The 18,521-nt window shown below is 40.9% G+C and overlaps 1 protein-coding gene across 1 annotated transcript in view; it reads left to right on the top strand.

Annotated features, from left to right (window-relative positions):
• The first annotated feature begins 1,153 nt into the window (after positions 1–1,153).
• The window catches only part of LOC145991573 (popeye domain-containing protein 1-like), an 84,813-nt gene continuing 67,445 nt past the window's right edge, over positions 1,154–18,521 (top strand). The window contains exon 1 of the mRNA XM_083127622.1: positions 1,154–1,668. Within this exon, the coding sequence (XP_082983748.1) occupies positions 1,154–1,668 (515 nt within the window). The remainder of the gene's footprint in view (positions 1,669–18,521) is intronic.

Raw genomic sequence — 18,521 nt, 5'->3', positions numbered from 1 at the left:
GTTGCGGATATTAAGGTAGAACTCGGCAAAAGTCGATTATTTTTGTTGTTGTATCATAAACATTGAAGACTGTAGGAACTCATGCTATGCCTGACAGGAGTCTACCTCGCCTCTAATACTCTGACAGTTGCTTCAGGGTAGGACAGACGTTTGGAAAACTGCCGATACCCGCAACTTATATTTTGCTAGTTCGTCCCCAACGCCTCAATTCTTTCACCATTATCTTTGCCACCGATTGTAGAGTCAACCACAAAAATATTAGTTATTGTTGTTACCTTGTAATCAATTCCCGGTGAGTGGTTCGAATCGCGTCCGAACTGCAGATTCAGTCGCGATAAGCCTCACTGAGCATGAAGTGATCTTCAAGAAATAAAGAAAAACTTTTATCTGTATTAAGTTGCTTCGATATTGTTTTAAGCGTATTTTTAGTACTTTTCTCTACACTGCTTTTGGTATATATTCTTATTTTGTTGATGTTAGTATTAATGCTTCCAATATGTCTCTTTGTGCTTTACGTAATGTGTCAAGCAGCCCCATTTCGCGAACCCATTTCACTGAGTTGGGTTGATTTAAGATCATTACTAACTCTGAAGAGGATTTCTCAGAATATCAACCAGGTAATTTATGAATAGGCTTCCGAGCTTTCGAGAGCTAACGTCACTCTCATCTTCAGGGATTTAGTAATGAGAGTGACGTTAGCTCTCGAAAGCCTATCCGTAAATCACCTGGTTGATATCCTGAGATATATCTTCATCAGTCGCCGCTTCAAGAATCATTTCATTACTAACTCTGTCTTTTCTTTTTGCAGGAGAAGAGGTGACAGCGTCCACTGTGGTCATCCAAGATGGAGAACACGAGCGTCACCTCTGCCGGGAGCAGCGTCCTGCCAACCGGAAGCGACGTCAGCTCCCTGGTGCGGAGCCTCACCTCGCACACGCTACACACGCTGCACTCCGCCGCCGTGGACGTGACGTCGTCGGCGACGGCGGACGTCTCGGGAGCGACGTTCGCCGACGCGGCCACGTCGGCGTCGGCGTCGTCGCTGGGCTCCGTCGGGACGTTCGCCGCGCTGGGGACGCCGGCGGCGCTCCTGGCGTCGTACAACGACTCCGGCGGCGGCGGGACGGTGGGCGGGGGAGGAGGGGACGGCAACATGACGGACGCTCCCTGGGTGGAGGACATCGACGCGCTCTTCCTCAACGCTTCGGTGAACGGGACGCTCGCGAAGTTCTGCAACGAGTGGGAAGCCGCCCAGCACAACCTTTTCCAGACTGCCAACCTGTTCTTCGCAGCTGCCTTTCTCGTTCCAAGGACCTTCAAGCAGAGCGTGCTGCTCCTGCGGGCTCTGCTGTGCACGGGTTTCCTCCTCTCCATGCTGTGGGCCGGTTTGTACGTGTGCGCCCCGGACATCTTCGCGTGGAACCTCACCCTGGTGCTCATCAACGCGGGGCACACGGTTTTCCTCACGGTGCGCTTCTTGCCCCCGCGGCTCTCCTTCGAACTCAACGAGGTGTACTTCAAGATGTTCAAGACCCTCCGAGTGAGCAAGAAACATTTTAAGGAGCTGAGTAAGGAGGCGGAGATTATGCAGCTGGAACCAGGGGAGACGTACGCCCTGGAGGAGGTCACGCCGTCCGACGAAAGGTTATCCATTTTGTTGAAAGGAAAGTAAGTGTACAACCTTTTATTGCTTTTGGTCTTGTCAGTTCAGTTACCCTTAAAGCGGCAATAAGTCCATGCATATGTTCCTGGTATCATCTACAAACATATCCGTTAGTCACACCAACATAACATTTAAAATGAGTAGAAATTGTTCCCTACCTTTTATATACAGGGTTATTCAAAAAGAACTTCCTGGTTTCGTTATTTTATCATAATATAATTTACATCTGTGCCTGATATCCACAATATATTCGAATAGTTCCGAACACGAGCGGATAGGAACAGCCATAGCAACTTCCAAATACATGCTAACGGCACCAAACCTGGTCTGCCTAACCTATCCACGTATGCATATAATAGCAATAATAAGCATGTAAGTAGGTTAGTCAGGTTAAATTTTGTTTATTTAAGCTATTATATGCATACATTGATAGGTTGGGCGGGTCAGGTATATTGCTGTTAGCATGTATTACTCCAGCTGTCCATAGCAGCTGTTGTTCCGAACACCTCTTGTTCTACTCTTCGCCGCCAGAGGCGTGAAATAAAATATGGCGCCATTTGGAGAGCAGAAGACATTCAGTGCCCTACATTTCCACGAAACAAAGTCTGCTACGACCGTACAACGACAGTGGAGGACAAAATTTCAGAAAGAGCCAGCAAAGGATATAAGCATTCTTAAGTGGTACAAGCAATTTTGTCTGGAGAATTGTCAAGGCAGCAATTGCAAGAATTATGGCTTCTTTCTGAAACCTCTCAGGATGCTGCCATATTACATTGCGCGCTCCTAGCGGCGAAGTGTGGAACTAGCGGTGTGGGGAACTATGTGGAAAAAAGAGACTTGTGGATATCGGGCACAAATGTGAACTGTACATATATTATGATGACATGTTCCATATTTTCCACAATAAAATCACGAAACCAGGCAGTCCTTTTTTAATATCCATTTACGTTGCTGTGTAGAAGCTTACGACAACCAAGGGGCGCATGTTTGAGCCAACACAAGAACTTTCTGTTACAAACAATAACAACGCCACCTTTTTAGAATTCTACGTTGTGCCTATTATCAAATTAGAATGGCTCTGTTGATTTGATTCTTGTTAGCCTATGCATACATAGCGTACTTCACTATTAACTTTGTGCACAAAATTTTAATTGAAGTAACTTATGCTTTCAACAATAGATTGTAATGGTAGTGGAAACATGTGTTTGCATGTTTGAAACAGTTTGGGTATTTATATAATACATATTACGTGAGCGAAGGAGGGAAAACACACGTAATTTAAAATAAGGGAATGAGTTTTAAATAAACATATGTCAGACTAGGTAATCAGTTTGCTAATACGTGCAATGCTGAAAAAAGAGCAAAAGAGACTTATATGTGTGTAAAATATGTATTGTTGATCACGTCTACTTATACAAGACAAAAACTTAAGATCTGCGAGGGTTACATGTAACATTTCAAGAGACGTTAACACACCAGATCTAAAAATGATCCATCTGAAAAAATATTCATCCTCCAAGCGAAAAAAAACCTGGTAAATCTATGATTGAAAGCGAGTTTGAAGAGAATGTTCTGTAATTTTGAGGGAAAATAACGTAGTTTACTATCTGAACCTCTAGTACGAAAAATCACTTCACTTATCTCACATCTTTTCCTACTTCTTTAGTTCTTCAGTAAAGGATGAGAGAAATATCGGTCTGACCAGCAAATGTTGGCAGGACGCTATAGTAAGTGCTGTGAGACAGTAAATCCAAACACTTAGATTTCGTTAGGCTGTGTTGTACACGCTACTTTTGCGCATGACCGTACGTAAGTTGGAAACTCAGTGAAGATATGTTAACATGGAATTCGGAATACCTACTACATTGTGCGCGCACGTGTGAAAAACCGGGTACTTTACCAGCATTTGTCGAAATGAGAACACTTAACGCACTTTTATCCTGCACATCCAGAGACTAAAATGCCTGCGAAATCCCCTCCTGGATTTGACGCTTAATCCGTACGCGAAAGCTCGTCTGGTAGCTGACTTGGAGGATAACCAAGCAAATCCTTTCTTTCTCTCGCTCCGTAGAGAGGAAGAGATTTCAATTTGGAAAGCTGATGTCACAGACGAGCTTTGCTCTCGTAATGGTCGTTTCAGGATCCTCTTCTCAGGAGGACGTCCGTGCCAGTTGAAGAGAGTCCTCTGCGAATAAAAAAAATACCAAAAATATATAGGGGTGTTCATGAAAATTTGTTCAGATTCAGTTAGTTTAGAAATTCTTGAGATCCGAACAGCGGATATGTCTCTTCACAGTGTCACATCTGTCGCCATGTTATTAGTATTTCCTGGAGATGTTGTCGTGATACTCACTGTAACTGGAGTACTAACGAAGTAGTAAAAACAGAGAAAGACCAGCAAACGGCAGCAACTTCCGAGAAAGGAATGCTACAGGTGCCATTCGAGTCGTCGTTGCAAGCTGCTAGATTAGTGGTCTTCAACCTAAATGTGGCCTACCGATTCACATTTTGTGGTTTTCAGGACCCATTCCACGCACTTCTGAGCCTATTACCGAGATAAACGCAGGAAGACACTCGCTGATAGAACGGCATATTTCAGTCAAAGGTTCCTCGATTCAACTAATCTCTCTCGTTGATGGGACTATTGGAGATCTATGAAAAGGAAAAATGTTCCACTTGTACAAATTCATGCTTTAACAGTTGGGCTGAAAAGTTCGTAGGCTAACATAGTAAAAAATATTTTTTTGACAAAATTCGATTTTATTATTCAATATAGTTGCCTTTGAGGGCGATACAACGATTATAGCGGTCATACAATTTTTAGATGCCATTTTTATAGTACGATTTCTCTTTAGCCTCAAAATAGGCCTCAGTTTCGGCGATTACCTCTTTATCAGTGCTAAATTTCTTTCCAGCGAGCATTCTTTTAAGGTCTGCAAACAGGAAAAAGTCACTGGGGGCCAGATCTGGAGAATATGGTGGATGGGGAAGCAATTCGTAGTCTAATTCATATAATTTTGCCATCGTTTTCATTGATTTGTGACACGGTGCATTGTCTTGATGAAACAGCACTTTTTTCTTCTTCAAATGGGGCCGTTTTTTCGTGATTTCATCCTTTAAACGCTCCAACAACGCTATGTAATAATCGCTGTTGATGGTCTGACCCTTTTTGAGGTAATCGATGAATATAATACCATGCGCATCCCAGAATACTGATGCCATAACCTTGCCAGCCGACTGTTGCGTCTTTCCACGCTTTGGATTCGGTTCATCACGTGCAGTCCACTCGGCTGACTGTCGATTGGACTCTGGAGTGTAGTTATGGAGCCATGTTTCATCCATTGTAATATATCGACGGAAAAATTCGTGTTTGTTACGGTTGAATATCGCTAAACATTGCTCCGAATCATCAAAACGTTGTTGCTTTTGATCGATTGTGAGCACGCGCGGCACCCATTTTGCACACAGCTTTCGCATGTTCAAATATTCATGCACAATATGTCCAACACGTTCCTTTGATATTTTTAAAGTCTCAGCTATCTCGATCAACTTCACTTTACGATCATTTAAAATTATTTTGTGGACTTTTTTTATGTTTTCGTCGGTAACAGCCTCTTTGGGGCGTCCACTGCGTGCATCGTCTTCGATGCTCATTTCTCCTCGTTTAAATTTAGCAAACCACTTCTCAACGGTTGATTTTCCTGGTGCAGAGTCCGAATAATGTTTATCAAGCCAAGCCTTGGCTTCAACAGTATTTTTTTCGCCAAAAAGCAATGCTTTATTAACACACGAAATTCTTTTTTATCCATTTTTTCACAATAACAAAAGCTGCTTCACTCACAATGCTATATCTCACGAACTAATTATCCGGCAGCTGTGAAATTTATACACGTATCTTTTGAAGGTTAGTACTAAGTAAAAATCACATGGATTTAATTATAGTAACGCCATCTATGAGTCAGCCTACGAACTTTTCAGCCCAACTGTTACTTATGACATTTATGTAGATTGCAATGTAAGCCTTTATTCTTGAAAATGAACTTAGTCAAGCGATACATACATATATACAAATATATAGGGGCCTCCTTAATGGCGCAGTGTTAGCGTCATTGCCTTGTAATCAAGGGGTCCCGGGTTCGATACCCGGTGGAGGCGCAAGTGGTTCGGATCCCACTTTAAACTGTAGGTCTAGTCACGATTAGCCTTACTGTGCATAAAGTGGACTTAAAACACCAACTCAAACCAAACCAATACAAATATATATATATACATACACCTGCATACATACATACAAGCACATACATACATACAAACAAACAAACTTGCAGGGTGGGTGGAGACTGACCCAAGTACCAATTATGAGATGAGGAAACCCATATCCGGAAACGTACCATTAAAAAGTTATGAGCCAAAACTATTTGGGGCTGCTTATGACAGTGGAATAAGACAGCTGAAAGTTGTGGCTTGTAGATTTAATACCGATTTTACTGCAGTGTATCATAGCACGAAAACAATACAGTAATTGTTCAAAATGGCAGTCTCAAGCGTCGCAAGAAGCTCCGTCGTATCCGTTCTGGAGTCGCTCTGACTATATGGCAAGGGTTCTTGCCGACAGGTTCTCCTCATTCAAATGGTTGAAGATTGGATGCTGAGCCAAGGGACACCCCTTGCACCTTCTCCTGGCGAGAATGCTTGCTGCCTGTAATATATCGTCAGAACGACTCCTGGGATGTTAGAGCTGAGGAAACAGATCTTCTTGCGACGCTGTCGTGCATGCATCGACGATTGGGGCCGCCATTTTGAACAATGTACCTCCACTGGATATCCAACCCGGAACCTCTAGAATACAAGGTGACAGTGTTACTACTACTCCAACTGGAAGTCCCGCGAGTCCTCAGTTTGTTGTATTTTCGCACATTTCTTCAAAGTCAGATCAACAGTAGTAACGCACCGGCGTTGACGAAGTTTTCTTCGTATAAATTTCGTTTGAACCGGAAGTAGATAAGATAAGAGAGATAAGGAAGTAGATAAGAGATAAGGGGGTGGGTGGTTTGTTAATTGGTCTGGGCGGAAATGATAAGATAAATGGATGGAGAGGAGAATAATTGTGTGTGAATTGTGATGAGTGTTGCCAAATGTGAATAAAAAGAGTAGTGTTTCCAACTGGTATGTATTTGCTCTAAATTTGTATAGATTTGAATAGGTGAGCGTTAGTGTTTAAAGTGAATGGTTTCGATTCCGAGTTCGGGGTATATGTTGTTATTTTTTGTGAAAGATGTGAAAATGGAATGTGTATATATCGATTTCCGAAAAAATGGATTGAGAGGAGCAGAATAGAGTGTGAACAGTGTTGCCAATTGGGAAGAGCAGTGTTGCCAACTCAGAAGAATATCGGTGATTTCCGAATTATGTCACGTGATTCAATGATTGATTTATTGATGATGACGTCATGGGTTTGGGAGTAGATTTCACAAACGTGTCACGTGATTAAATTCTTGAATGTTTTTATTGAGAAATTGTGTGAAAGATGTGAAAATGTGTATTGATTTCCGATATACTGTTATTGGAATAGGGTGTTATCGAGAGGAGAATAATTGTGTGTGAATTGTGATCAGTGTTGCCAAATGTGAATAAAAAGAGTAGTGTTTCCAACTGGGATGTATTTCCTCTAAATTTGTATAGATTTGAATAGGTGAGTTGTTAAAGCGTTAGTGTTTAAAGTGAATGGTCCAGGGTTCGATTCCGAGTTCGGGGTATATGTTGTTATTTAAATTTTTTGTGAAAGATGTGAAAATGGAATGTGTATATATTGATATTCCAAAAAATGGATTGAGAGGAGCAGAATAGAGTGTGAACAGTGTTGCCAATTGGGAAGAGCAGTGTTGCCAACTCAGAAGAATATCGGTGATTTCCGAATTAGGTCACGTGATTCAATGATTGATTTATTGATGATGACGTCATGGGTTTGGGAGTAGATTTCACAAACGTGTCACGTGATTAAATTCTTGAATGTTTTTATTGAGAAATTGTGTGAAAGATGTGAAAATGTGTATTGATTTCCGATATACTGTTATTGGAATAGGGTGTTGAGGTGATTGATGGGAGTTGGTTATTTGTAATTTCGATGGTTGGCACAATTTTCCGAGCAGAACATGCTGGAACATGCTCGAACATGCTTATGAATGGAGGACAGGAATGAACATGTTTGGGGCGTTGCCTTTTGGAGGAAATGACGTAGATGGGAGAAGGTATAAATAGTGGGTCGAGGCGTGATCGGTGTGTGAGAGAATGGACGAGTGCGGTACAGGATTGTTGAGTGGAGGACTGAATTTTTACGAATACAGTTACGAAGAGTTCTGGGAAATTGTCCGTTCTTGCGGTGACCTGGACCGTGACAGCACTGCCCTGAACCGCCTGTTGGGTTATTTCCCGTTCATGTACGTAGGGGTACGTGAAACTCCGTGGTGCGGTTGTTACACGTTCGACGATTCTGGAAACGGCGTTCACCAATATTGCGAGACGCTGAGGAAGATAGACGAGAGGAAAAGAAGAGTGGACGAAGAAGCAGGATTCCCGAGCCACAAATGTATGTGCGAACTGAGCCACAGGAAGGATGAGCATAGTGTCCATGAAGCTTTGAAGGGTAGAGTGAAAGAGTGGCTTGTTCTGCTGGAGAAGAAAAATTCTGTATGGTGTTCTGCATGCAATCGTACTTTGTTGAGTAAATTAGCAGGACACCCCTGTTTCCGAGTGAGTTGTTCACCAGATATCTGTCGACAGTTGTTCCCTGACAATCTCGATTGTGACCTGGATGAATGTCTATCACCGCTAGAACCTGCAACACCGTCACCCACAGTATCAGATTGTTTTTCATTGGATGACATATGAGAGTGTTCGGTTACCATTCTCGGGTGTTCCATAACGGCCGATATACTATCGATTATGTGTCAGTGAATAATAGATACCAAACATATAAAAGGTGGCCGATAGGAATACGGCAGACTCCAGAAGAATTAGTTACTGCAGGTTTTTATTATTCAGGATTTAGTGATAGAGTGACCTGTTTCCATTGTTTGTACACAGTGTGCGAATGGACATGTAAAGATTGTCCGATTATAGAACATTACAAGTCGATACCAAGCTGCAAATACATACAAAGTGTTGCAGCGTTACATCGTGATTCGAAAAGTTGCAGATACTGTGACTGTCCAGAATCAGTGAAGGAAGACCCCCCAAGTGTGGATTCTGTGTTTATGTGCAAGATATGTTTTGAAAAACCCTGCAGTGTTGTAATTCTTCCGTGCCGCCATTTTGTATCCTGCGGAGTTTGTTCTTCTCAATTGGATAAGTGTGCCATATGCCGAGGCAGCATTGAAGACACAATCACAGTGTTTACCTGTTGAACTATGGGTGTGTGTTTTCTGGATGTTCAGGGTCTTCGAGGGAGAGATGGTGAATTTGTGTGGAAAGAAGTGGGGGTATTGAAATATCCTTTTGAATGTACATTTGACTTTTTGGTGAAACCCCCGTACGGTCTACATTTAGTGAGTGAAAAGTACCGCCGTACAAATTACTGGCTGCGGGACTTCAAACACGGACTTGACTGGGAAAACGGTTGGGTCCCCTATGAGAAATTAGGTGATCTTTTATATTCTGTACTTCCACAAGGAACAGTGTATGTTAAAGGTACGGAAAAAGTGGTACTTGTGGAAAAGTGCATCGGGGAAAAAGGACTCAGGAATGTATTTGTACAGAACATGGAAGATCTTGAATGTCCTAAATTGAACAGTATACATGTGATGGGGAAAAAATGCAGAGACCATACTCGATGTAGAAACCCGAGGAAAACCTGTGCAGTTGAAAATACCTGGAAAATGTATGATTTTTATTGTAATAATATAACAAATAAAATATGTTGAATATTTAAAATGTTTTATTTATAGAGAAAGGTTTACAACAATTTCTAGTTTACAAAATTTATAGAAAGGTTTACAATTTCTAGTGTACAATACAAATAACAATACAATATGGATGCATGGTAAGTAACAGTTGATTTACAATGTCAGTGTGTGACCCCGATCGTTGACGAGATATATTTCGGTCATCAGTTCATTGTACCAGAGAATGTAGAAAGGATTCAGCAGATGTTCGGGTGGTTCCTTTTTGTCCGAATACATGTTCTTCATGATATTATGTACATAACCCTCCACGTAGGGTTGTATTTTCTGATAACATTCCCTCATTAATTTTTTCAAAGGTTTCAGCAGTTTACATAGGAATATGTGCAGTTCATCGGGAGTAAAAATGAATGCATCCGGTGAAGAATGACGATACATAGAAATACAACGTTTTCCAAAAAAGTTTACTCCATTGATGGTAATATTTCCGGTAACCCAATAATTGAATCGTCGACCTGTATCGACGTAAGTTAGCAGATCAGATTGTATAGTATACAGTTCACGAATTTGTGCCAAATCCATATATACGGGCGATCTTCCCTGCTGCGAAAATTCCCACACAAGGTTGTAAGGGGAGTCTTTCTTGAAACCTATTGCCACATACTTGGTTTTTTCACTGTTCAGAAAGTATATGTTTGCAAGATAAAGATCCGTGCAGGCATCCACGTTATGTAGTTTCGAACATTCGTTGCTGTCTTGAGGCAAGTTGATTGCGTCAGGTATTTTTTCTTGATCGCTCTCCGTTGCCACATCCATTTCTTTGTCGGGTGATTTTTTGTTGCTGAGATTAGTTGTCTCGATCTCGAGTGGGAGGAGACGTTTGCGGGTCTTGCGAGTCATACGTTCCACGAGCTTTTCGTGTTTCTTCACAGGAACGTTCATAACAGGTTCCATGATGTTGTCACTAGAACTTCCCAGGAGACACTGAACAAGATACATCAATGCACAGATGTTTTATACATGCGTGTTACGTACACCCCCGTACTGCTTGGATAGAACGACACACTTGGGTTCCTCTAGCACACTTGCAGTTCGGTAAACGTTTGAAGATGTCATGGAAACGTTGTCGAATATATTCATCTTTATCGATGACTGGTGGAAAGGTTTGTATAAAATCCTTGGTTGTGATGTTACGTGCTTTGTAATAAGCATATACGCAGCAGTAATGTCCGCATGTTGTGGCAGATATCCCTTGTAAGGGGGTATTGTTGTAAGTCCAGACAGAGGAATGTCGATTCAAGAATGTTACAAATTCTTGGTAATACGGATGGAAACCGTATGAATCAAAATATTCGGCCACATTGTTCTTATCGAAATAGAATGCAACCCAGTGCGTTCCCTGGGAATCGGAAGTGTCTGTGTTTGCAATTATCAAGGCAGGGGTGCAGAACGCTCTAGGTAGAAGGTCTCTGGGGTAAACACCACAAAAGATTTTTTTGGATGCGCAGTTGCGAGTGAGGACGTGTCTGATCTGCGACGTATTCATCGTTGATGATAATATCCCTGTTTTTAGTCACTTGGATGAGACCGTCGTCCAAAGCGTGAAACCAAGGTGTACGAGTTTTCTGGAATAATGTTTTCGAAAAGTCGCTATTCCGATATTCAATCTTCAAAAACGGGTCGTCAGTTTTTTCCATCACAGCTCCGATGTTTCCTTCGCGACTGTACCGAGCCCACTGCGAGCTGATAACAGGAGTACATGCAATTTATAAACACTACACTAGTGAACGATGATATCTCTATTTTTTGTTATATCCACTGCAGCGTCGAATTCGGCATAAATAAGACAGGTTATATTTTCGGGTAGTTGTGGAGAAAACTGCATCTCCACTCCTAAGGTACCTTGTTCCTGAAGACTGGTGTGTGTATCGTTCCCTGAAAAATCTGATGTAATGTCGAAAATCAGAAAAAATGATCCATTTTGGAACATTTGCCTGGTGATCTGATGACCGAAATTACCGTGGTGGATACCTGTACCCGAAAAGAGTGTCTGATAGGCACGTGTCACCAAACCACCATTTCCTCCTGCTGTTATCCTCAAAGGTTCGTGAGGTATGAGTTCTCCATTCTTAACAAGATGGAAAGAAGATAGATTAAAACTTCTAAAGTCAAACGGGTTTGTATTGGCACTACCGAGATAACTGGAAGTGGACACCATAGCAAGTAGTACAACGTTCGGGAAAGGACCTTGGAAAACATTATCGATGGAAATCTGCTGTGTCCCGGTAACATAAGAGTAAGCTTTAATGATGCTTCTCGTGAAAGGGTAGTGAGCTGGAGCGTAAGAAAGTGCTTTATCTATAGCCAAACTTGTGGTAGGAGTAGGAATGACATGATTTATTTCGAGAACTGCCTTTAATATTTTTACTTTTACGGTAGGTGAATCTTGATCACCCCAAATGTAAAAGGAATCACGTGCCTTAATAAGTTCGATACGTACTTCGACACCGTTGACGAGGTATTTAGGTTGATTGAAGAAATCAATGTGGAGTCTTCCCATAACTTCCACTGTGGATGTTACTTCTGTAGGATTTCCGGTTGTCGGAATGTATTGGAAAAAATCTTTTCTGGTAGTAAAACCCTTGTTTGCAGCATTAATTTTATTTTGCTGTCCTGGTGTGTCCAAGTAATACAAGGCGTTCGTGAGATGTGTGTTGGCAGCATCGGAACCGTAATTGGTGATCACTTCGAGGATTGATTTATATGCATAATTGTTATCAGCAGATGTTACAGATATGCCATTGATCATAACGTTACATTGCGAAAACATAGTATTCTGAAGATAATTTATGACTCCGCAGTTTTTTGTGGTTGCATTGTCGGTTGGAGAAGCGCTCATGCGACTCCCATCTTGATTGACCATTTCAAGTTCCATACGTAGATAGCAAGATGAGAGATCGAGGAAATCTGTTCCCGTTGCAGGTATCACAAACAGAATTACGTTTTGATTATCGATGGAAACAATCGGTTTGTAGGTAACGGTGTATGTTTTTTCAACATTCTGCTGGATAGGTTTTTTCTGGAACAGATCCAGTTGTGATATCATGCAAGCGTTATTCTCCATTATTACCCAAAAATATCTTTGACGGTGTTTTTCTGTTTATTTCCTCGTTTGCGGGTTTGTCGACGTTTTGCAGATGTACCACCTTTCTTTCGAAGTGTTGAGGTACGGGTGGCCGAGTGTTTTAACATCGAATGAGTATTTTTTCTTGTTGATCTCATTCTTATACCCGATCCTGACAGAGAATCGATTTTCTGTTGCGTTTTAGTTTTAAGATTTTGACCTGCCTCGCGTATTCTTTGACGTACAATGGTTTTCGGAGTTTGCTGCGTTGTCGCCATATCGGTGATGATATTAGCACCGGTTTTTAAAGCTTCTCTGCCGATTGCTTTTGCGCCACTCCAGAGAAGAGGTTTCACCATTCTAAAAAGTCCTGCAAAAAGAGAACCCAGACCTCTCCCTTTCTGGATTCTATTAGAACGAAAAATGGGTCCGATTCCTCCATGTATTTGGTGAGTATAATAATCGACTTGTGAATACATGATGATTCATCTGGTTTTCGACATAGACTGAAATAAATGATGTTCTGTTGTTTTTTAAAAAGGTTTTCGTTTTCTACGAAAATGTAGAACAGCAATTGTGGGAACGGAGCTGTTTCTTAAAGGTATAAAATTTCCATTTCTATCATTCAAGGCGATTTCTACCGTTTCAAAAGAACCTTTATCCAGAGGAACGTAATGAATTGGATCGAATGTGTGATGGGCTACTGGTACTATACAGGGTGTATCGATTTCAAAACATGGTTTTCGAGCAAGACGTAGAAGTCGTAACATTTCTTCACCAACCAATTGCTGTTTTACAATATCCGAATATATAAATATATAAGGATTTTTATCCACAGTGTTATTAGATGTTATGTGTGTAGAATAGATAGATTTCAATATATCGTACCGAAATTTAGCATAATCGTCCGTTACGTCGATTGGTGTCACTGTATTGTCCACTTGACCGTCCGATTCGGGGTGCGAAAGACCCATCTCATTCAGATATTTAACCAATGCTTCTTTAAAGTAGAATCGAAGATGAGTAGGCACAGCTACATTGGCAGGACTGGTTTTTAAAAAAGAGATAAGATCCTCCACCGTATAATTTGCTGCAGGAAAATAGAACGGCTGTTCGTTGATGTAGAGTGTGTTGTCCGTGGAAATGGATGATCCAGGTGAACCCCATTGCGGCTCGATTAGAAAATGCCAGAATTCCTTAAGAATGGTTTTTCGTATTTCTTGATCATCGGGAAGGGAATCTGCAATCGTGGTAATCAAATCTTTCGCATTTGCGTATGTTCGAACAGGAAAAGTCACCGATCCGAAATCGGTCTCCAGAACATTATCGTATAGAGTTGAATGGTGTAATTCTGCTAATCCGACTTCCCATAATTCGGGAATCAGATCGATACGTCTTGCAAGTTTTACTGTGAAATGGGTCAGCGTGTTGTCTGGAAAATATTTTTCCGATGCAGATGACGGGAGGTAGACGTAGAAATCGTCATCCATTCTCACCGAGTTAAAATAACTCACTGAAACGTGGAAGGTGCATGTTTTGATATAAATATGTAATTTATCCGTTCGATAGCTGTTTTACCGAAGATGCCTTGATCCATGAGTCAAAACTGGGTGGGTAACCGAGCCAGCGAACGAGATATTCCAAATTTCTACCTTTACCGCGTGTTTTCAAAATTTTATCGATTTTATACTCTTCGTTAGGATCTGAATAAACTTTCTGAACTTCCTCCTTGTAGAATGTTCCTTTTACAGGTTCACCATTTAAATCGTCCAATACGTAAACTGGCACAGGTGTACGTTGAACGATGGCATGAATTTTGAAGACTTCTCGAGACCACGACTGTTCGTAACCCTTTTCGAAATGTCCTTTAACAACCGAAATTCGTACCATATCCCCCACATTCAAATCTGAAGCTGGGTGTGAAATATGATCGTTATATCTGTTAAGATGTTTCCACACTGCATATACGTTTGTCTCGTTTACGTCTCGAGGAGCCATTCCTATAGAACTATGGATAGTGTTATTGTAGCCATCGAGAAGTCGTGGTAGAATATCTATGTAACGTCTTGTCTGTTTCGAGGTGAAATATTTCCACATTCGCTCCTTTAACGTTCTGTTAAAACGTTCCACTACACTAGCTTTGACGGGGTGATTAGAGGCAGTAGAGAATTGTATCTGTTCTTTCTTTAGAAACGTCTGAAATGTGGAATTTGTGAATTCTGTTCCCTGATCAGTTTGCAGCGTGACAGGCTTCCTTTTACTCTGCTCGAAAATGTTCTTGAAAGCTTCGGTTACCGAATTGCTAGTTTTATTTTTCAGAGGTAATGCAAAGGCATACTTTGAAAATACGTCGATAACCGTCAGAAGGTATTTGAAGCCGTCGTTGTGTTTCTGTATTGATGTCATATCGTTAAGATCGGCTTCCCAGAGCATGTCAATGTTCCACACATTATAGTGATTTCGCGGGAACCTTTTTCGGGCACCTTTGTGGAGTGTATATGTTTCCTGATGCATCAACCATTTTTTCACCTCATCACGTGATATATTTTTATCTCTTACCGCATTCCATAAACGATCCACGGATGAAAATGACGCACCATGTTTAGGATCGTAATATATTTTCGAGAGAATTTTATTGTGCTTCAATTTAGGGACTCCCATGATAGATCTCTGCGTCTTCGACTTCTCCTTAAAGGAACGAGTTTGTATGCATCGGGTGTTCTCAGGAAGGGTTTAGTTTTTCTGGAAACGCGAACACCCGCCTTCTTCTTCTTCTTCTTTTTCTTGGGTTGCTGCTGGCTGTGAGAGGGCCCAGGAATTTCCGTTGACGATGATGTCGAATATGTCAACGTCCTAGGTTTCGGAAGTTCTGTTTCCCGACGCCCGTCTATTAGACGTTGCGCTGTGGATTGATATTCGTCGATGATATCCCGTAATTCCTGTCGCGTATTGTGCGGCAATGTTTCTGCCAGGTTTGGAGGAAAATACGATGAATCTGGCGAAACAGTTGAATCGTTGTTATCTTGAACGATGGGAATTCGTAATGGTTCCTTTGATTTTCTACTCAACCATAAATACTCGTCCAGTTCCTTTCTGTACAGACGCCATTTTTGATCGTCAGATATATCCTTCATTTTCATAATATCGTTCATTCTTTTATCCAGAATAGATAATTTCAGACTCGCAGACGATTCGGTGTTTCGAATGCGTTCTAGCTGTTCTGGCGACAGAACAACCATTTTCTTATAAACGGATGACATTTTAATGTGGAATAAGGGTTCCTAGAAGACCCGATAGCAATGAACCCAGAAGCAAAGGTAAAAATCCTCCTTTCTGAACTAGAATGTTTCTCCGTTTTTCGATATTCACTTTAGGTTTTACAAGATTACGTAAAACTGTCTTGTAAGGTGCCAGACGGCGTTTTGCAGACGGTTTAAGTTTTACGTTACCTTTTAAAACATTGAGACAGCATTCACTGATGAAACGAATTGTCTTTTTAGGTGCGGTCTTCAATAACAATTTACGAACTTTTGATGGAGAATTTTTCAGCACGTGTAAAAAGGGTGAATGTTTCTTGAAGGAAATATTATGTTTAGAATGTGAACTGGTACGTCTCTTCCTCGTTTTCTTCATCTCGATGTTTCAAGCATTCCTGAGGAAGATATGCTGTCGAGTAATTCTCGTTAAAAATATCTGTCTGATAACGTAGAGGATCCGGTGTTGACTGGGAGAGATCAATATACAGATAACTGAAAGGTTCTTTTGTTGCATCTATATATACTTTTTCGAGTTCCTTCATACGATGTGGGTGGAGTTGCCGTGCAAAAACAGTAAATTGGTTCATATCACGTGGATTTTTAAATATAACAAAATGTTTCACGTTCAGAGAAATATCCCTGCAATTTTTACCCTGATGAAAAAGATTTTGCGTTATGAAGACCACCGAGATATTTTTGTGGTGACTACCCTTTGTGAAAAGATCAGCAACTTTTTCTCCTTGAGCAACCATCATAAGATCATCCAGAATTATAAGAGTCGGAGTTTTACCATTCCACGATTCCCAATTAACAATACCCTTATGAAAATCTACGTCATACATTTTTTTCGGAATACTATTTTCCTGATCGTAACACCATACTATTTTTTTAATAGGCCCTTCAACAAGATGAACAATAGAAACGACAAGGTTTGTTACGAAGGTGGTTTTACCACTTCCTGATGCTCCACAGACCATCATTGTAAAAGGATGAACGAGTTTCGGAAACATTATGTTACACAAATTACTTTACGGGTTTTGTGCTCTGAGAGTTCTGTGGGAGAATGATAGGTATTCATTCTGTTAACATAATATATATTTTATTCAGAATCAAATAAGCACATTTATAATATATGTTCAAGACTTTACTTTATACACCATGAACACAGGCATTTTATACAGAATCAGATTTACAATAATTGTATGTACAAGAAATATATTTACTTCATACAGAATCCAAAAGGATACGAGAGGTATTTATCATCAAAACATCGTTTCACCAAGACAGGTTGATACAGACGTGTTTCCAATGAACTGATGACCTGGAATTCTTTTGTTCGTCTAATTCGGAAAATATTCTCCACAACAACTTCATCTTTTCCATCTTTAACCATATCACACATTGTTTGAAAATTCACCAATGTCAAACTTGACACGTTCAGCGTGATACCTTTTACTTTGCAAATATATTCAGGTTCAGAAAAAGGTTTACATATTTTCAAACTGTAACATTTTGGCCCTGTTGAGACAAATTCTTCACACACCGCATCCGAACCAAACTCCGTTAGTTCATCAGTCAGTTCACCAAGCGCATCACCTAATTCTGGGTGGTATTCCATCGAAGGGTTATCAATGTAGATTACAGAATCTGTGTCACAGTAGCACACTCTATCGCCTAACTTTTCCAGAAGTTCGTATAATTTAAGACGTGCATGGCAGGTTGTGAATGCACCGATGGGAACACTCACCTTGTCATTTTGTGGAGCAGCCTCGGTGACATATTTCCAGTTTACCACTACCGTGTCCTGGTTGATAAATATAACTCCACCAATAATAATGTTCGGATCGGTTATCTTATCAAGGAAATCCTTAGGTTCAGTGATGATTGTAGTTTGTGAGAGGTTTTCCCGTTGGCTGAACTTTCCCCACAAAGAATTCAGGCACAGTTTTGCGAGAGTGCGTTTACCGGGGTTCACTTCAATGTTATTTTCATCCAGCAAAATCCCCTCCCTCTCAAAATATTGCTGAATATAGGTTTCTTTATTCTTTTGCGTCTTACACCACATCGGCCATCCACTTGCTTCCTGTTTTATTTTCAGGAAGGTGTTCACATACCCCGTAAACAGCCCCCCCGTTTTTGTGGCAGGGTCATACACAGCTGTTTCATATTTCCATACTTCAGATACCGATAGTATGGTATAACCAAGAGAACATGCTTTACGCATTTCCGCTATCACCCACGTTCCTGAAAGTGCACGTTGTTCTACAGAATGTTGACAGGTACCTTCACATTTTAATTGTAATCCACATTCCTTGCACAAAACAAACATGAGTTTCTTGTTCATTTTTGTGGGTAATACAGGGTGAAGAAGTGTTTGAGGTGGGAGGACTTTACATTTTATAAAACCTTCCATGGCTAATATCTCCGGTACAGAAGGCATGGAATCTTCAAGGAATATGGTAGGGTGTCCTATTGGGTATACACAGTATTTGTTAACATAGGGGTAGAGACTGGTGAAATCATAGTATTTCAGCTGTTCACCCTCCTTGATTTTATAATAAGTTCTCACAGTCTCCACT

The sequence above is a fragment of the Lepisma saccharinum genome, chromosome 1 (assembly GCF_977018435.1).
Source record: "Lepisma saccharinum chromosome 1, izLepSacc3.1, whole genome shotgun sequence".
NCBI classification, from domain to species: Eukaryota; Metazoa; Arthropoda; class Insecta; order Zygentoma; family Lepismatidae; genus Lepisma; species Lepisma saccharinum.
The sequence above is the reverse complement of the archived record's forward strand: the minus strand, read 5'-3'. Positions and strand labels throughout refer to the sequence as shown.